Here is a 21,036-nt window from a genome sequence, read left to right on the forward strand (position 1 = left end):
ACACACGATCTCTAGCCAGCTGACGGTCAGTTGGACGTGCACCCCATACTGAGCTGTCAAAAGCCACCCACACTCGTTTTCCGGATGAGCGCACACACACAGCATTGCTAGCTCATTAATAATATATATACTCACATGTTCAGGGTTTCTGGTTTTCTTTTATATTCCAGTATTACGTGACTGTCCTGGTCAGGAAAGTTAAAATCTCAAATTGTATCCATCACCTTTGTTGGTGGAATATGTAATTAGTACAACAAGCTTTGACATACCAAACGTGTGCTCAATGTGTCTGCTTCAGTGCCATCATTACATGAATGCGGAAAAAACTGTTTTGCATGACTTCCACCAACTCCCGTGGTCTACATGATTAGTATCTATGCGGAACAAAGTTGCCATGTGAGGGTGTATTAGGACAGTCCAACCACATCAACACTAGATCTTATTCCTGTCAATGTCCAACCATGCAATTTTTTTGTATTTGTAAGGAAAAATGAAAATGTAAGAGCCTTTTTGGGAGCAGGTATGAAATTAATAGATGAACTGAGTTATGACAGTGAAAATGATTATGATAATGTTTGCACAAGATAAAATCAACATTGATTATATCCTATATTATAGAATAACTGAAAAGGATTATGATCATATGTTTGAAAATGTCAGTATTAATTATTATCATCCATGACAGAATAGAATCATTAGGATGCAGGTCCCTGATTATTTGCTCTGTTTATTTCAGTTGAGTTTGAGGGCCACATTCCAACAAAGATTCCTGATCTACCCCCTTTAACTGAAGTCACAGTGTCAACACTACTTGAAGAAATAGAGAACCAGTGGGTGGTCTCTGACAGGTAATCATTTAATGTAATTCAAACAATTTCAGTGCTGCATTTCACATTTATTCCTATAACAAGACATAGGCTATTTGTCAAACAGTATGTAATGTCTCTATGTAAATGCAACTGGTATCTTAGTGGAAGACACACAAAGGATGCAGTTTCAACTTTGTTACACTGTCAGTAATTACACTGCTCTTGAATCTGATTGGTTAGATCAACTGGAAAGACATGGATAAGAAACATTTCAAACAAGTTTTTAAACAATGGGACCTGTTGGCAGGTCTAAAACTACTGTTCTATAGTCAGCTGATATTGATTTCCTTAATAATAAATTGAACTACAATGCAAGAATTCAGGGACACCTACTCTTCAATCAAATGTTTCAGGCCTAGATAATTACACACCCAGCACATCTTATTTCTCTACCAGCATGCGAACCGTGAAGATCCCTCAACTGCAACAGCTCTAGTTGTTTTAACCGATCAATGGATCAGGTCACTTGACCAAAATAAGCTGCTTCTTGATTTTAGTGCAACATTTGACCTTGTTGATCATATGGCTAATAGCTGAGGCCATTGAGGAGAGATGTTTTCTTAAACACTCACTGAGGTGTCACAGTCTACAGAATACCTGTTTTACTGTATGTAGTAAGGTAGCCTAAATATTTTATTAATGATGAAGATTTTGATGAGCAACACTGACATTAGCGGAAGGCTAAGGTCAAACAAATAACCTAAGTAAACCTGGATGCTAGTTGTGAAATCTAAAACATATTCAATTTGAAATAGGCAAAACACCTGTACTATGAATGGTCAACAATTTGATAAGAGGTAGAGCATTTTATTTTAATAAAACATTTGGTTACATGGATTCAATGTAAATATTACATATGACTGTGCTCAACAGGTTAAAAAAAAGGGAATTGTTCTAGCATTTGATTACACATGAGAGCTTCTGTGGGTAGTCATAGCAATGGGGCCTTCATTGTGACATCACAAGATTCTGATTCTGGGAGGTTAGCTGTTGCACAGACAAACAGAACAGTGCAAAGAGACTGATTCAACTAACCACTGACAGATTATTCATGTCCTATTTCATTAGCAAGAGAACACGCTGCTTACTTGAGAGGTAGGTTGTAATATAACTTACTGTTTAACTATGTTTCTGAAGAATAACTACTTTTTAAATGACTTGTGTACTAACATGACCCTTTAAGTAGGCCTGACATGCAATCATGGTGACAAGTGAAACTATTGACGAGAGACAGTTTGCTTGAATCAGTTTTTTTGTGAGAAAATTGTTCATCCTGACAACTGAGATGGCATGTTACAGTTGTTGTAGTCAGCCAGCCTAATGGCAAATACATTCTATTGATGAAAGAAAACCGCATCTCTGTGTTAATCCCCAACATACATTGTAATCAATTATCTCTATAAATATGTAACACAAGGGTAAGTTGTGTAAAAAACAAGTAGGCGAACTTGGCTAACTTGTAGTTGCTAATTTAAAAAAATATTCAGATTTTCTTGATTAAATGGTCATCCATTTCAAATGGTTGAATTGATAGACCTCATTAAATTGAGTTGCACTCAGAGGCACTCAAAGAGAAGACTGGAGTGATTCAAATAGATGAAACTGTACAACAAGTTTGGTCCATGATGGAAATAGTCACTTTCTTCCCCCAAAACCTTTTTGAATGATATTATATAAGTGATTAGTGTGGTTTGTGAGAACCAGGGCCAATATGGAGTGGCGTTACATGAGGGGGTTGAATAAGGCTCAATAGTAAGGTACAGAGAGAGCCTGAAGTTTGATTGTTAAAGTCTATGTTGTGCTTTCTCATCTCCAATGGCAACGCCTTGCATCACAATGAAGATGTCATGAAGGATATTGTGCACATAATGATAGGAACAGCCAAAATTGATTCATTTGAACTTTTTACTAATAATTCAGATAGGCCTATTGCGTAATCATCTCTGGATTGGGATTGTCACTTGCTTAATTGTAAGTAAAGGGGAAGAAATGTGAGCACATCGTAAAGAGATGTATTATTCTTTGGTTAGCAACACACCACTTACTACAACGTTATGTATTTTCCAGACTTATTGTTAGCTAGGAGGAAGACATGGAGGGTTCAACGCTGACACAGAGGAGGGCTGAGTGTCAGTTGAAGGATAGGGAGATCCAGACAGACTACATGATGGAGCTGGGAGCCAGGTTGGTTCTGGTGAGACAGATCCAGAGGGAGCAGGAGAAGGAGATGAAGAGGATTTGGTTTGAGACGAGGAAAATGCCAAGCCTGATTGAGGAGGTAACAAGACCAACTTTGACAAAGTCGACTAGAGTTCTGTTGAACAATATTGATTAAATCAAATATATGTCAATATACTGGCAAAATGTGCCATATGCCATTGAACGTAAGCTAACAGTATTTTGTCTGATAACTTTTCTTGTGTTGTATTGTGTATGTCTCTGAGTATTGTTATGTACATAGTCCTCAGTTCTTATGGTTGCCTTGTCTTTAAAAAAAATTAAATAACAAGACCAAGCGATCTCTCATAGACCTTCAAATCAGGATAATGTAGTTGTCTGACCTAGCTACCTTAAGTTGAATGCACTAACGGTAAATTGTTCTGGACAAAAGCGTCTGCTAAATGTCTAAAATGTCAAATGTTGTGCTGGGTGTAGTGCATGTATTTTTACACTTAGTTGACCCGTTAGCTAGAAGACCCAGGGTTGGTACAGACTGGTGCAGAGCATCTGAGAGGACACTAGATATATACAGTGTCTTAGGAAAGTATTCAGACACCTTTACTTATTCCACCTGTTGTTACTTTACATCCTCATTCTAAAATGGATTAAATAAAATAAAGATTCTCAGCAATCTACACATAATACCCCACAATTACAATGCGAAAAAACTGTGTTACATTTGTATAGAAAATGTATTACATTTAAAAACAGAAATACTTTATTTACATAAGTATACAGACCCTTTGCTATGAGTCTCGAAATTGAGCTCAGGTGCATCCTGTTTCCATTGATCGTCCTTTCGATGTTTCTACAACTTGATTGGACTTGTTGTAAATGAAATTGATATGACATGATTTGGAAAGGCACACACCTGTCTATATAAGGTCCCACAGTGGACAGTGCATGCCAGATCAAATACCAAACCACGAGGTAGAAGGGATTGTCCGTAAAGCTCCGAGACAGGATTGTGTCGAGAAACAGATGTCCGCAGCATTGAAGGTCCCCAAGAACACAGTGACCTCCATCATTCTTAAATAGAAGAAGTTTGGAACCACCAAGACTCTTCCTAGAGCTGGACGCCCGGCAAGCTGAGCATTCGGAGGAGAAGGGTCTTAGTCGGGGAGGTGACCAAGAACCCGATAGTGACTGACAGAGCACAAGAGTTCGAGAGATGGAGATAGGAGAACCTTCCAGAAGGACAACCATCTCTGCAGCACTTCACCAATCAGGCCTTTACGGTAGATTTGCCAGATGGAAGCCACTCCTCAGTAAAAGGCACATGACAGCCCACTTGGAGTTTCCCAAAAGGCACCCATTGACTCTCAGACCATGAGAAACAAGATGCTCTGGTCTGATGAAACCAAGATTGAAATCTTTGGCCTGATTGCCAAGCGTCACGTCTGGAGGAAATCTGGCACCTACGGCACAGTCAAGCACGGTGGTGGCAGCATCATGCTGTGGGGATGTTTTTCAGCGGCGTGGACTAAGAGACTAGTCAGGATCGAGGCAAAGATGAACAGAGCACAGAGAGATCCTTGAAGAAAACCTGCTCCAGAGCGCTCAGGACCTCAGACTGGGGGCGATGGGTCACCTTACAACAGAACAACGACCCTAAGCACAAGCCAAGACAACGCAGGAGTGACTTTGGGACACGTCTCTGAATGTCCTTGAGTGGCCCAGCCAGAGCCCGGACTTGAACCGGATCGAACATCTATGGACAGACCTGAAAATAGCTGTGCCGCAACTCTCCCCATCCAACCTAACAGAGCTTGAGAGGATCTGCAGAGAAGAATAGGAGAAAGTCCCCAAACACAAGTATGCCGAGTGTGTAGCGTAATACCCAAGAAGATTCTATGCTGTAATCGCTGCCAACGGTGCTTCAACAAAGTACTGAATACGAAAGCATATTCCCATTATTTTTATTTTAAATTAATTTGGAACGATTCTGTTCTTGCTTTGTCAATATGGGGTATTTTGTGTAGATTGATGACTGAAAAAAATTATTTAATCAATTTTAGAATAAGGCTGAGGTAACAAAATGTGGAAGAAGTGAAAGGGTCTGAATACTTTCCGAAGGCACTGTATATGTGATGTAAAAGTAAATAGAGTTCACTCATAAAGAATGTATGTACTGAATGTGATCACTTTCATCATGTCTGTTTCTTTTCTCCTGCAGAATGTGAGAGATGTGACCAAACGTCCACTCACTGAGTTCATGGCTCCCTGTATTGACTCCCTCCCACCACTGGCTTTCACCAATCGGAGGCCAATACCAACCATGTTGCATCCCCCCTCTCCATTGGTCATACGCACTCAGGATGCACAGCGATTCATTGTATTTTCCTACTTTGTCCCTGCTGAGTGCCCAGTTTCCACAGAGGCCACAGCAGATGTATCTGCTGGTAGAAGAGAGGACTTGTCGACAGATACACATCTTTCCTCAATGCTGCATCGATACCTGCCACACTTCTTTAACAATGACTCCATTCCACCACAGCAGACAGTAGAGGGAACCACTGAGGACTCAGATTCTCCAGTGGCAATATCTAATATCAAGGAAGAGGACAGATTCTATCCTTTCTCCCTCCCACCACTGGCTCAGCGGTTCATTGGCAATTCATTCAAAGTCCCGGAAACCTCCCAGCCTGCTGTTTCAGCCACGGAGTGCCGAGTTGCCACAGTGGACACTGCAGATACAGCCACTGTCAAGAGAGAGAACCGATGGGCAGCTACAATTCTTCCTTCAGTGCTGCCTCCATGCCTGCCACCAGTCGTTGACGATGACTTCATGCCTCCAGAGCACACAGAAGAGGAATCCTATGTGGTCTCATTTGCTACAGAGGCCACTTCAGGCACAGCTACTGTTGATGGAGTGGACAGATCAGCAGCTAAATGCCCTGTCCCAATGCTGCCTCCAAGTCTGCCACGTGTCTTTGACGACAAACTGCCAGGGGCGGCAGTAGAGGGAACCAACAAGTGTCCAGTTGCCAGTGAAACAACCAATGATGTGTCCACTCACCTCAAAGAGGACATGGGAGCTGATCAAAGCCCTCCTGACCCTGCAGCACTGCCTCCAAGCTCGCCATGTATCTGTGACTCTGACCACAAACTGACCAAGGAGGATGTACCCGAGTCCTCCCTTGCCACAGAGATCGCTGTAGGCACATCCATTGTCCAGGGAGAGGACCTGGATAAAAGCCCTGCTCCAAGGCTGCCTCCAAGCTTGTCACACGTTTTGGACAATGACCATAAGCAGCCAGAGGAGACGATAGAGGAAGCCACTGAGTGCTCAGTCGCCGCAGAGGCATCAGTTGCTAATAGAGAGGATCCATCAGCAGCCACAGGTCTTCCCTTAGTGCTGCCTTCAAGCCTGCAACTTGTCTTTGACAATGACTACAAACTACCAGAGGAGGCAGTAGAGGGCACCAGCAAGTGTCCAGTTGCCCGTGAAGCAGTCGCTTCCGTGTCCACTGTCCTCCAAGAGGAGTTTTTGGCTGAAAAAAGTCCTCCTGCACCCACAGCACTGTCTCTAAGGCTGCCCTGCACCCACAACATTGACCACAAACAGCCAGAGGAGACCGTTGAGAACACCACAGAGTGCTCAGTTGACATAGAGGAAAGTGCAGTTGCATCCACTGTCAAGAGAGAGGAAATGATGGGTGATAAAAGCCCTGTCCATGCACTTCCTCCAAGCCTGGCATGCATCCATGACAAGCAGCCAGATCAGAAAGGAAGGGGCACTACTGTGGAGTTGGATATCTGCCCTCACGCTCAACAGCTGGTCTCAGATGCTAACTTAACTCTGGCAACCCGCAATGATGAGCTGCCCAACCCTCTGATCTGCGTAGTCACTAAGATGCCTGTTAGAGTTGGAGCATCCATATGCAGGTCAGAGGATGAGGAACCCAGGCCCTGGACCCTGGAAGAGGTAAAGGTAGGTGTCGAATTTCACCTTACTACTTTACAGGGATGGTGGTCATTTCCATTTCAATTCAATGCGTTGAAGAGAATTGGAATCTTAGAGTCTTTTGATCGGAATTGAAATGGAATTGACCCCAACCCTGCTGCTCTTTGCTCATAGCATAAAACATCACCCCTCACTAGGGTTAGCATTTGTATTACTTTTAGTATGGACCCAGGAACATCTATAGATATTGTAAAATCTAATGGGGTGCCCCATGAGGCCATCATTGTATGTTGATCACTCAGTTGTGTATTGAATGTGCTACATTGGAACAATATTACATCTAGAGTCAATGTCTTCCTGTTAGGATCATTGGATAGGCATTGAAATTGAGAGTGAAGAGAGGAGCGTCACTGAGGAGGTGAGCCCGAGGGAGGGATTGAAGAGTGAGGCGGATTGTGCCCATTCCAAGTGCTCTATTGGGAAGGTTTCAACAGAGAGAGCAGAAACCATCCTGGGAAGAGTGGGCTTTCTGCTCATGAACCAAATGCAGAAAATCCCATTTTTGAAGATGGAGGAAAAAGAGAAAAATAAGAAACTGAATAAGAAGTTGAAAGATGAAGAGAAAGAGAGAAAGGAGATAAAACACAAGGAGGAGGAGCAAAAAAAGAGGGAGAAGAAAGAGATGAAGGAGAGAGAGAAAGAGCAGAAGAAAGTCATGAAGGCTGAGAAGAAGAGGGAGAAGTTAGAACAGAAAAAGAGAGAGAAGGAAAGAAAAGAGAAGGAAAAGGCAGAGAAAAAGAGGTTAGAGGGGCTGATGAAGATACATAATGACATGATGAAAGACAGAATTAAGAAAGAGAAGAAGTGTTCTGAGGAGCTGAAAAAGAGAGAGAAAGCTCAAGCTGCATTCTTGGAGATGGAGAGAAAGATTCAAGAAAAGGAGGAGAAGAGAGAAAAGATGAGGAGAGAGGAGAGGAAGAGAGGAGAGGAGAAGAAAAAGAGGGAGCCAGCTGGAGGTGGAACTGAGACGGTGATAGAAGAGCAGGGAAGGGATGAAAGCTTGAAGATGGATGAGTAGACTGGGTAATAGAGAGTAGGGAGGGAGGGATATGGTATTTTTGCATGCAATGAAAGAACGAAGCATTTAAAAATAAAATAAAAAATGTTTACTCTGTTTGATTTTTGTTAAGGCATACTGTACAACACTGTATAAACACAAAATGTTGACTTTTCACACATCTGGGGAGTGTTTAATGATGAGGAGTTGAGGAAGAACAGGGGGGGAGTTGGAGGGTGGAGAGGAATATGATACAGAGGAATTCGATAGAAGGAATATGATATTTTATTTTATTTCATTCGCCATGTCAGTTCAGAACAAATTCTTATTTTCAATGACGGCCTACCAAAAGGCAAAAGGCCTCCTGCGGGGATGGGGTCTGGGATTAAAAATAAATAAATAAACTTAAAACATAGGACAAAACACACATCACGACAAGTGAGACAACACAACACTTTAACCTCTTTCAGCTAGGGGGCACTATTTTTATGTTTGGAAAAAAGAACGTTCCCAAAGTAAACGGCCTATTTCTCAGGCCCATATGCTAGAATATGCATATAATTGACAGATTAGGATAGAAAACACTCTAAAGTTTCCAAAACTGTCAAAATATTGTCTGTGAGTATAACAGAACTGATATTGCAAGCGAAAACCTGAGGAAAATAAAACCAGGAAGAGGCCTCTATTTTGAAAGCTATATGTTCCATAGCCTGCCTTCGCTCCATTTAAAGGGATATCAACCAGATTCCCTTTCCTATCGCTTCCTCAAGGTGTCAACAGTCTTTAGACATAGTTTCAGGCTTTTATTTTGAAAAATGAGCGAGCAAGATAACATCGCGTAGTGGATAGCTGGGTGTTCGCATGAGTTTTGCTTGCGCAACAGAGTGGTGCAGCCATTGACTCTCCCTCTCCTACTGAAAAAGAGACAGTGCCGGTTGATATATTATCGATTATATACTTTAAAATCAACCTGAGGATTGATTATAAAAAACGTTTGACATGTTTCTGTGGACATTACGGATACTATTTGGAATTTGTCTGCGTTGTTGTGACCGCTCGAGCCTGTGGATTTCTGAACACAACGCGCCAAACAAACTGAGGTATTTTGGATATAAAAATAATCTTTATGGAACAAAAGGAACATTTATTGTGTAACTGGGAGTCTCGTGAGTGAAAACATCCGAAGATCAAAGGTAAGCAATTAATTTTATTGCTTTTCTCATTTTCGTGACCAAGCTACTTTGATGCTAGGTGTCCATAATGTTTTGTCTAGTGATCGATAAACTTACACAAACGCTTGGATTGCTTTCGCTGTAAAGCATATTTTCAAAATCTGACACAACAGACGGATTAACAAAAAGCTAAGCTGTGTTTTGCTATATTGTGATTTCATGAATATAAATATTTATAGTAATATTATTTGAATGTGGCGCTCTGCAATTCAGCGGTTGTTGATGAAAATTATCCTAACGTTAACGGAATGGGTAGCGTCAATTAGTTTTTAACAAGGTAGGCCAGTTGAGAACAAGTTCTCACTTACAACTGCAACCTGACCAAGATAAAACAAATCAGTGCGACAAAAACAACACAGCACATGGGTTAAACAAACGTACAGTTAATAGCATAATAGTAAAAATCTATGTTCAGAGTGTGCAAACGTAATAATATTAATGAGGTAAGGCAAAAAAATAGGTCATAGAGGCGAAATAACTACAAATTATCATTAATACTGGAGTGATAGATGTGCAGAGTATCATGTGCAAGTAGAGATACTGGGGTACAAAAGAGAAAAATAAATAAATAACCGATTTATGATTTTTCAGCACCAATACCGATACCAATTATTGGAGGACCAAAAAAGCCGATTCCGATTAATCGGCCAATTTTTTATTTATTTTTTGAAATAATGACAATTACAACAATACTGAATGAACACTTATTTTAACTTAATATAATACATCAATAAAATCAATTTAGCCTCAAGTAAATAATGAAACATGTTCAATTTGGTGTAAATAATGCAAAAACAAAGTGTTGGCGAAGAAAGTAAAAGTGCAATATGTGCTATGTAAGAAAGCTAAAGTTTCAGTTCCTTGCTCAGAACATATGAAAGCTGGTGGGTTCCTTTTAACACGAGTCTTCAATATTCCCAGGTAAGACGTTTTAGGATGTAGTTATTATAGGAATTATAGGACTATTTCCCTCTATACCATTTGTATTTCATTAACCTTTGACTATTGGATTACATGATTCCACATGTGTTATTTCATAGTGTTGATGTCTTCCCTATTCTGCCCTCCCAAGCAAAAAGGCAGTAACTGCTCATTTGGTCAAAAATTAGTTCATGTCATTTTTGTTAGATTAAATGCATGCTTAATCATGTGGACAAGTATCCTGCCTCTATTGTATTGTGTTTTGGAGAAAATGGGGTTTACCTTTGTATCATATCATTTTATTCTGTGATGCAATCGAACCTGTATGACACTGACTGACACCTACACACACATACCTTGCTAATCTAGGGATACAACTCCATGGAACAGCATTCCCGGGGGTTAAATGATGGTTGAACTTGCTCTGAAACGCCGACATCCAGACAGACACTGGTAAGAACTAGCCAGCTAAGTAGATCTGACATCAAAATGAATTAGCTAGCTAGCAAGCTAAGCTAGCTAGCGAGCATAGACTAACAATGCTACCTGCTCTCATAAGATATCTGCAATTGGTACTAACGTCAATCTATTAGCCATATAATTAATGAATTATATTCTGAAATTTCATCTGATGGTTTCTTTGAATCAGTACACCATACACACGATTTCTAGCCAGTGACAGCCACCTAGCTAAAACTGACGCGCCCCTACCAAAACGTCAAAACCGACGTAGCTAGCATTAGCATGAAGCAATAGATTTGTGCTACATTTTCCCATAAGAGACAATCAGCAGTTTATACTAGCTTTAATCTATTTGACCTAGAATTAATATAATCCCTATAGATGTATTCTGACATTCAATGTGTTATTTGAACCCATAACGTTACACCACACACGATCTCTAGCCAGCTGACTAGAGACGTCAGTTGGACGTGCACCCCATACTGAGCTGTCAAAAGCCACCCACACTCGTTTTCCGGATGAGCGCACACACACAGCATTGCTAGCTCATTAATAATATATATACTCACATGTTCAGGGTTTCTGGTTTTCTTTTATATTCCAGTATTGCGTGACTGTCCTGGTCAGGAAAGTTAAAATCTCAAATTGTATCCATCACCTTTGTTGGTGGAATATGTAATTAGTACAACAAGCTTTGACATACCAAACGTGTGCTCAATGTGTCTGCTTCAGTGCCATCATTACATGAATGCGGAAAAAACTGTTTTGCATGACTTCCACCAATTCCCGTGGTCTACATGATTAGTATCTATGCGGAACAAAGTTGCCATGTGAGGGTGTATTAGGACAGTCCAACCACGTCAACACTAGATCTTATTCCTGTCAATGTCCAACCATGCAATTTTTTTGTATTTGTAAGGAAAAATGAAAATGTAAGAGCCTTTTTGGGAGCAGGTATGAAATTAATAGATGAACTGAGTTATGACAGTGAAAATGATTATGATAATGTTTGCACAAGATAAAATCAACATTGATTATATCCTATATTATAGAATAACTGAAAAGGATTATGATCATATGTTTGAAAATGTCAGTATTAATTATTATCATCCATGACAGAATAGAATCATTAGGATGCAGGTCCCTGATTATTTGCTCTGTTTATTTCAGTTGAGTTTGAGGGCCACATTCCAACAAAGATTCCTGATCTACCCCCTTTAACTGAAGTCACAGTGTCAACACTACTTGAAGAAATAGAGAACCAGTGGGTGGTCTCTGACAGGTAATCATTTAATGTAATTCAAACAATTTCAGTGCTGCATTTCACATTTATTCCTATAACAAGACATAGGCTATTTGTCAAACAGTATGTAATGTCTCTATGTAAATGCAACTGGTATCTTAGTGGAAGACACACAAAGGATGCAGTTTCAACTTTGTTACACTGTCAGTAATTACACTGCTCTTGAGTCTGATTGGTTAGATCAACTGGAAAGACATGGATAAGAAACATTTCAAACAAGTTTTTAAACAATGGGACCTGTTGGCAGGTCTAAAACTACTGTTCTATAGTCAGCTGATATTGATTTCCTTAATAATAAATTGAACTACAATGCAAGAATTCAGGGACACCTACTCTTCAATCAAATGTTTCAGGCCTAGATAATTACACACCCAGCACATCTTATTTCTCTACCAGCATGCGAACCGTGAAGATCCCTCAACTGCAACAGCTCTAGTTGTTTTAACCGATCAATGGATCAGGTCACTTGACCAAAATAAGCTGCTTCTTGATTTTAGTGCAACATTTGACCTTGTTGATCATATGGCTAATAGCTGAGGCCATTGAGGAGAGATGTTTTCTTAAACACTCACTGAGGTGTCACAGTCTACAGAATACCTGTTTTACTGTATGTAGTAAGGTAGCCTAAATATTTTATTAATGATGAAGATTTTGATGAGCAACACTGACATTAGCGGAAGGCTAAGGTCAAACAAATAACCTAAGTAAACCTGGATGCTAGTTGTGAAATCTAAAACATATTCAATTTGAAATAGGCAAAACACCTGTACTATGAATGGTCAACAATTTAATAAGAGGTAGAGCATTTTATTTTAATAAAACATTTGGTTACATGGATTCAATGTAAATATTACATATGACTGTGCTCAACAGGTTAAAAAAAAGGGAATTGTTCTAGCATTTGATTACACATGAGAGCTTCTGTGGGTAGTCATAGCAATGGGGCCTTCATTGTGACATCACAAGATTCTGATTCTGGGAGGTTAGCTGTTGCACAGACAAACAGAACAGTGCAAAGAGACTGATTCAACTAACCACTGACAGATTATTCATGTCCTATTTCATTAGCAAGAGAACACGCTGCTTACTTGAGAGGTAGGTTGTAATATAACTTACTGTTTAACTATGTTTCTGAAGAATAACTACTTTTTAAATGACTTGTGTACTAACATGACCCTTTAAGTAGGCCTGACATGCAATCATGGTGACAAGTGAAACTATTGACGAGAGACAGTTTGCTTGAATCAGTTTTTTTGTGAGAAAATTGTTCATCCTGACAACTGAGATGGCATGTTACAGTTGTTGTAGTCAGCCAGCCTAAAGGCAAATACATTCTATTGATGAAAGAAAACCGCATCTCTGTGTTAATCCCCAACATACATTGTAATCAATTATCTCTATAAATATGTAACACAAGGGTAGGTTGTGTAAAAAACAAGTAGGCGAACTTGGCTAACTTGTAGTTGCTAATTTAAAAAAATATTCAGATTTTCTTGACTAAATGGTCATCCATTTCAAATGGTTGAATTGATAGACCTCATTAAATTGAGTTGCACTCAGAGGCACTCAAAGAGAAGACTGGAGTGATTCAAATAGATGAAACTGTACAACAAGTTTGGTCCATGATGGAAATAGTCACTTTCTTCCCCCAAAACCTTTTTGAATGATATTATATAAGTGATTAGTGTGGTTTGTGAGAACCAGGGCCAATATGGAGTGGCGTTACATGAGGGGGTTGAATAAGGCTTAATAGTAAGGTACAGAGAGAGCCTGAAGTTTGATTGTTAAAGTCTATGTTGTGCTTTCTCATCTCCAATGGCAACGCCTTGCATCACAATGAAGATGTCATGAAGGATATTGTGCACATAATGATAGGAACAGCCAAAATTGATTCATTTGAACTTGGTCGCTTTTCCAGTAGCCAACTTTTTACTAATAATTCAGATAGGCCTATTGCGTAATCATCTCTGGAATGGGATTGTCACTTGCTTAATTGTAAGTAAAGGGGAAGAAATGTGAGCACATCGTAAAGAGATGTATTATTCTTTGGTTAGCAACACACCACTTACTACAACGTTATGTATTTTCCAGACTTATTGTTAGCTAGGAGGAAGACATGGAGGGTTCAACGCTGACACAGAGGAGGGCTGAGTGTCAGTTGAAGGATAGGGAGATCCAGACAGACTACATGATGGAGCTGGGAGCCAGGTTGGTTCTGGTGAGACAGATCCAGAGGGAGCAGGAGAAGGAGATGAAGAGGATTTGGTTTGAGACGAGGAAAATGCCAAGCCTGATTGAGGAGGTAACAAGACCAACTTTGACAAAGTCGACTAGAGTTCTGTTGAACAAAATTGATTAAATCAAATATTTGTCAATATACTGGCAAAATGTGCGATATGCCATTGAACGTAAGCTAACAGTATTTTGTCTGATAACTTTTCTTGTGTTGTATTGTGTATGTCTCTGAGTATTGTTATGTACATAGTCCTCAGTTCTTATGGTTGCCTTGTCTTTAAAAAAAATTAAATAACAAGACCAAGCGATCTCTCATAGACCTTCAAATCAGGATAATGTAGTTGTCTGACCTAGCTACCTTAAGTTGAATGCACTAACGGTAAATTGTTCTGGACAAAAGCGTCTGCTAAATGTCTAAAATGTCAAATGTTGTGCTGGGTGTAGTGCATGTATTTTTACACTTAGTTGACCCGTTAGCTAGAAGACCCAGGGTTGGTACAGACTGGTGCAGAGCATCTGAGAGGACACTAGATATATACAGTGTCTTAGGAAAGTATTCAGACACCTTTACTTATTCCACCTGTTGTTACTTTACATCCTCATTCTAAAATGGATTAAATAAAATAAAGATTCTCAGCAATCTACACATAATACCCCACAATTACAATGCGAAAAAACTGTGTTACATTTGTATTGAAAATGTATTACATTTAAAAACAGAAATACTTTATTTACATAAGTATACAGACCCTTTGCTATGAGTCTCGAAATTGAGCTCAGGTGCATCCTGTTTCCATTGATCGTCCTTTCGATGTTTCTACAACTTGATTGGACTTGTTGTAAATGAAATTGATATGACATGATTTGGAAAGGCACACACCTGTCTATATAAGGTCCCACAGTGGACAGTGCATGCCAGATCAAATACCAAACCACGAGGTAGAAGGGATTGTCCGTAAAGCTCCGAGACAGGATTGTGTCGAGAAACAGATGTCCGCAGCATTGAAGGTCCCCAAGAACACAGTGACCTCCATCATTCTTAAATAGAAGAAGTTTGGAACCACCAAGACTCTTCCTAGAGCTGGACGCCCGGCAAGCTGAGCATTCGGAGGAGAAGGGTCTTAGTCGGGGAGGTGACCAAGAACCCGATAGTGACTGACAGAGCACAAGAGTTCCTCTGTGGAGATAGGAGAACCTTCCAGAAGGACAACCATCTCTGCAGCACTTCACCAATCAGGCCTTTACGGTAGATTTGCCAGATGGAAGCCACTCCTCAGTAAAAGGCACATGACAGCCCACTTGGAGTTTCCCAAAAGGCACCCATTGACTCTCAGACCATGAGAAACAAGATGCTCTGGTCTGATGAAACCAAGATTGAAATCTTTGGCCTGATTGCCAAGCGTCACGTCTGGAGGAAATCTGGCACCTACGGCACAGTCAAGCACGGTGGTGGCAGCATCATGCTGTGGGGATGTTTTTCAGCGGCGTGGACTAAGAGACTAGTCAGGATCGAGGCAAAGATGAACGGAGCACAGAGAGATCCTTGAAGAAAACCTGCTCCAGAGCGCTCAGGACCTCAGACTGGGGGCGATGGGTCACCTTACAACAGAACAACGACCCTAAGCACAAGCCAAGACAACGCAGGAGTGACTTTGGGACACGTCTCTGAATGTCCTTGAGTGGCCCAGCCAGAGCCCGGACTTGAACCGGATCGAACATCTATGGACAGACCTGAAAATAGCTGTGCCGCAACTCTCCCCATCCAACCTAACAGAGCTTGAGAGGATCTGCAGAGAAGAATGGGAGAAAGTCCCCAAACACAAGTATGCCGAGTGTGTAGCGTAATACCCAAGAAGATTCTATGCTGTAATCGCTGCCAACGGTGCTTCAACAAAGTACTGAATACGAAAGCATATTCCCATTATTTTTATTTTAGATTAATTTGGAACGATTCTGTTCTTGCTTTGTCAATATGGGGTATTTTGTGTAGATTGATGACTGAAAAAAATTATTTAATCAATTTTAGAATAAGGCTGAGGTAACAAAATGTGGAAGAAGTGAAAGGGTCTGAATACTTTCCGAAGGCACTGTATATGTGATGTAAAAGTAAATAGAGTTCACTCATAAAGAATGTATGTACTGAATGTGATCACTTTCATCATGTCTGTTTCTTTTCTCCTGCAGAATGTGAGAGATGTGACCAAACGTCCACTCACTGAGTTCATGGCTCCCTGTATTGACTCCCTCCCACCACTGGCTTTCACCAATCGGAGGCCAATACCAACCATGTTGCATCCCCCCTCTCCATTGGTCATACGCACTCAGGATGCACAGCGATTCATTGTATTTTCCTACTTTGTCCCTGCTGAGTGCCCAGTTTCCACAGAGGCCACAGCAGATGTATCTGCTGGTAGAAGAGAGGACTTGTCGACAGATACACATCTTTCCTCAATGCTGCATCGATACCTGCCACACTTCTTTAACAATGACTCCATTCCACCACAGCAGACAGTAGAGGGAACCACTGAGGACTCAGATTCTCCAGTGGCAATATCTAATATCAAGGAAGAGGACAGATTCTATCCTTTCTCCCTCCCACCACTGGCTCAGCGGTTCATTGGCAATTCATTCAAAGTCCCGGAAACCTCCCAGCCTGCTGTTTCAGCCACGGAGTGCCGAGTTGCCACAGTGGACACTGCAGATACAGCCACTGTCAAGAGAGAGAACCGATGGGCAGCTACAATTCTTCCTTCAGTGCTGCCTCCATGCCTGCCACCAGTCGTTGACGATGACTTAATGCCTCCAGAGCACACAGTAGAGGAATCCTATGTGGTCTCATTTGCTACAGAGGCCACTTCAGGCACAGCTACTGTTGATGGAATGGACAGATCAGCAGCTAAATGCCCTGTCCCAATGCTGCCTCCAAGTCTGCCACGTGTCTTTGACGACAAACTGCCAGGGGCGGCAGTAGAGGGAACCAACAAGTGTCCAGTTGCCAGTGAAACAACCAATGATGTGTCCACTCACCTCAAAGAGGACATGGGAGCTGATCAAAGCCCTCCTGACCCTGCAGCACTGCCTCCAAGCTCGCCATGTATCTGTGACTCTGACCACAAACTGACCAAGGCGGAAAAAGAGGATGTACCCGAGTCCTCCCTTGCCACAGAGATCGCTGTAGGCACATCCATTGTCCAGGGAGAGGACCTGGATAAAAGCCCTGCTCCAAGGCTGCCTCCAAGCTTGTCACACGTTTTGGACAATGACCATAAGCAGCCAGAGGAGACGATAGAGGAAGCCACTGAGTGCTCAGTCGCCGCAGAGGCATCAGTTGCTAATAGAGAGGATCCATCAGCAGCCACAGGTCTTCCCTTAGTGCTGCCTTCAAGCCTGCAACTTGTCTTTGACAATGACTACAAACTACCAGAGGAGGCAGTAGAGGGCACCAGCAAGTGTCCAGTTGCCCGTGAAGCAGTCGCTTCCGTGTCCACTGTCCTCCAAGAGGAGTTTTTGGCTGAAAAAAGTCCTCCTGCACCCACAGCACTGTCTCTAAGGCTGCCCTGCACCCACAACATTGACCACAAACAGCCAGAGGAGACCGTTGAGAACACCACAGAGTGCTCAGTTGACATAGAGGAAAGTGCAGTTGCATCCACTGTCAAGAGAGAGGAAATGATGGGTGATAAAAGCCCTGTCCATGCACTTCCTCCAAGCCTGGCATGCATCCATGACAAGGACCCCAAGCAGCCAGATCAGAAAGGAAGGGGCACTACTGTGGAGGTGGATATCTGCCCTCACGCTCAACAGCTGGTTTCAGATGCTAACTTAACTCTGGCAACCCGCAATGATGAGCTGCCCAACCCTCTGATCTGCGTAGTCACTAAGATGCCTGTTAGAGTTGGAGCATCCATATGCAGGTCAGAGGATAAGGAACCCAGGCCCTGGACCCTGGAAGAGGTAAAGGTAGGTGTCGAATTTCACCTTACTACTTTACAGGGATGGTGGTCATTTCCATTTCAATTCAATGCGTTGAAGAGAATTGGAATCTTAGAGTCTTTTGATTGGAATTGAAATGGAATTGACCCCAACCCTGCTGCTCTTTGCTCATAGCATAAAACATCACCCCTCACTAGGGTTAGCATTTGTATTACTTTTAGTATGGACCCAGGAACATCTATAGATATTGTAAAATCTAATGGGGTGCCCCATGAGGCCATCATTGTATGTTGATCACTCAGTTGTGTATTGAATGTGCTACATTGGAACAATATTACATCTAGAGTCAATGTCTTCCTGTTAGGATCATTGGATAGGCATTGAAATTGAGAGTGAAGAGAGGAGCGTCACTGAGGAGGTGAGCCCGAGGGAGGGATTGAAGAGTGAGGCGGATTGTGCCCATTCCAAGTGCTCTATTGGGAAGGTTTCAACAGAGAGAGCAGAAACCATCCTGGGAAGAGTGGGCTTTCTGCTCATGAACCAAATGCAGAAAATCCCATTTTTGAAGATGGAGGAAAAAGAGAAAAATAAGAAACTGAATAAGAAGTTGAAAGATGAAGAGAAAGAGAGAAAGGAGATAAAACACAAGGAGGAGGAGCAAAAAAAGAGGGAGAAGAAAGAGATGAAGGAGAGAGAGAAAGAGCAGAAGAAAGTCATGAAGGCTGAGAAGAAGAGGGAGAAGTTAGAACAGAAAAAGAGAGAGAAGGAAAGAAAAGAGAAGGAAAAGGCAGAGAAAAAGAGGTTAGAGGGGCTGATGAAGATACATAATGACATGATGAAAGACAGAATTAAGAAAGAGAAGAAGTGTTCTGAGGAGCTGAAAAAGAGAGAGAAAGCTCAAGCTGCATTCTTGGAGATGGAGAGAAAGATTCAAGAAAAGGAGGAGAAGAAGAGAGAAAAGATGAGGAGAGAGGAGAGGAAGAGACTGGAGGAGAAGAAAAAGAGGGAACCAGCTGGAGGTGGAACTGAGACGGTGATAGAAGAGCAGGGAAGGGATGAAAGCTTGAAGATGGATGAGTAGACTGGGTAATAGAGAGTAGGGAGGGAGGGATATGGTATTTTTGCATGCAATGAAAGAATGAAGCATTTAAAAATAAAATAAAAAATGTTTACTCTGTTTGATTTTTGTTAAGGCATACTGTACAACACTGTATAAACACAAAATGTTGACTTTTCACACATCTGGGGAGTGTTTAATGATGAGGAGTTGAGGAAGAACAGGGGGGGAGTTGGAGGGTGGAGAGGAATATGATACAGAGGAATTTGATAGAAGGAATATGATATTTTATTTTATTTCACTATTTCACTCAGTTCAGAACAAATTCTTATTTACAATGACGGCCTACCAAAAGGCCTCCTGCGGGGATGGGGTCTGGGATTAAAAATAAATAAATAAACTTAAAACATAGGACAAAACACACATCACGACAAGTGAGACAACACAACACTTCTTTCAGCTAGGGGGCACTATTTTTATGTTTGGAAAAAGAACGTTCCCAAAGTAAACGGCCTATTTCTCAGGCCCATATGCTAGAATATGTATATAATTGACAGATTAGGATAGAAAACACTCTAAAGTTTCCAAACTGTCAAAATATTGTCTGTGAGTATAACAGAACTGATATTGCAAGCGAAAACCTGAGGAAAATAAAACCAGGAAGAGGCCTCTATTTTGAAAGCTATATGTTCCATAGCCTGCCTTCGCTCCATTTAAAGGGATATCAACCAGATTCCCTTTCCTATCGCTTCCTCAAGGTGTCAACAGTCTTTAGACATAGTTTCAGGCTTTTATTTTGAAAAATGAGCGAGCAAGATAACATCGCGTAGTGGATAGCTGGGTGTTCGCATGAGTTTTGCTTGCGCAACAGAGTGGTGCAGCCATTGACTCTCCCTCTCCTACTGAAAAAGAGACGGTTGATATATTATCGATTATATACTTTAAAATCAACCTGAGGATTGATTATAAAAAACGTTTGACATGTTTCTGTGGACATTACGGATACTATTTGGAATTTGTCTGCGTTGTTGTGACCGCTCGAGCCTGTGGATTTCTGAACACAACGCGCCAAACAAACTGAGGTATTTTGGATATAAAAATAATCTTTATGGAACAAAAGGAACATTTATTGTGTAACTGGGAGTCTCGTGAGTGAAAACATCCGAAGATCAAAGGTAAGCAATTAATTTTATTGCTTTTCTCATTTTCGTGACCAAGCTACTTTGATGCTAGGTGTCCATAATGTTTTGTCTAGTGATCGATAAACTTACACAAACGCTTGGATTGCTTTCGCTGTAAAGCATATTTTCAAAATCTGACACAACAGACGGATTAACAAAAAGCTAAGCTGTGTTTTGCTATATTAAGATTTCATGAATATAAATATTTATAGTAATATTATTTGAATGTGGCGCTCTGCAATTCAGCGGTTGTTGATGAAAATTATCCTAACGTTAACGGAATGGGTAGCGTCAATTAGTTTTTAACAAGGTAGGCCAGTTGAGAACCAGTTCTCACTTACAACTGCAACCTGACCAAGATAAAACAAATCAGTGCGACAAAAACAACACAGAGTTGCACATGGGTTAAACAAACGTACAGTTAATAGCATAATAGTAAAAATCTATGTTCAGAGTGTGCAAACGTAATAATATTAATGAGGTAAGGCAAAAAAATAGGCCATAGAGGCGAAATAACTACAAATTATCATTAATACTGGAGTGATAGATGTGCAGAGTATCATGTGCAAGTAGAGATACTGGGGTACAAAAGAGAAAAATAAATAAATAACCGATTATGATTTTTCAACACCAATACCGATACCAATTATTGGAGGACC

At 41.1% G+C, this 21,036-nt stretch overlaps 2 protein-coding genes across 3 annotated transcripts; both read left to right on the forward strand.

Moving 5' to 3' along the window:
• The first annotated feature begins 1,832 nt into the window (after nt 1-1,832).
• On the forward strand, nt 1,833-8,199 carry LOC118941113 (uncharacterized). 2 transcript variants are annotated; one of them, XM_090207999.1, is made up of 4 exons: nt 1,833-1,964; nt 2,937-3,147; nt 5,266-7,023; nt 7,361-8,199. In XM_090207999.1, the coding sequence occupies exons 2-4, from the start codon at nt 2,962-2,964 to the stop codon at nt 8,072-8,074; spliced, it is 2,658 nt and encodes an 885-aa protein (XP_090064125.1). In that variant the 5' UTR covers nt 1,833-1,964; nt 2,937-2,961; the 3' UTR covers nt 8,075-8,199. The 2 variants fall into 2 exon arrangements, with proteins under 2 accessions (XP_090064125.1, XP_090064126.1); XM_090208000.1 differs by lacking the exon at nt 1,833-1,964 and having other exon boundaries at nt 2,792-3,147.
• Nucleotides 8,200-12,929: 4,730 nt separating this feature from the next.
• Nucleotides 12,930-19,311, forward strand: LOC118941110 (uncharacterized). Its single transcript, XM_090208001.1, has 4 exons — nt 12,930-13,066; nt 14,063-14,273; nt 16,391-18,166; nt 18,504-19,311. The coding sequence occupies exons 2-4, from the start codon at nt 14,088-14,090 to the stop codon at nt 19,218-19,220; spliced, it is 2,679 nt and encodes an 892-aa protein (XP_090064127.1). The 5' UTR covers nt 12,930-13,066; nt 14,063-14,087; the 3' UTR covers nt 19,221-19,311.
• The last annotated feature ends 1,725 nt before the right edge of the window (nt 19,312-21,036 follow it).

Source organism: Oncorhynchus mykiss, chromosome 18 (genome assembly GCF_057628025.1).
Source record: "Oncorhynchus mykiss isolate SJ-2025 chromosome 18, ASM5762802v1, whole genome shotgun sequence".
In the NCBI taxonomy this organism is placed as follows: domain Eukaryota; kingdom Metazoa; phylum Chordata; class Actinopteri; order Salmoniformes; family Salmonidae; genus Oncorhynchus; species Oncorhynchus mykiss.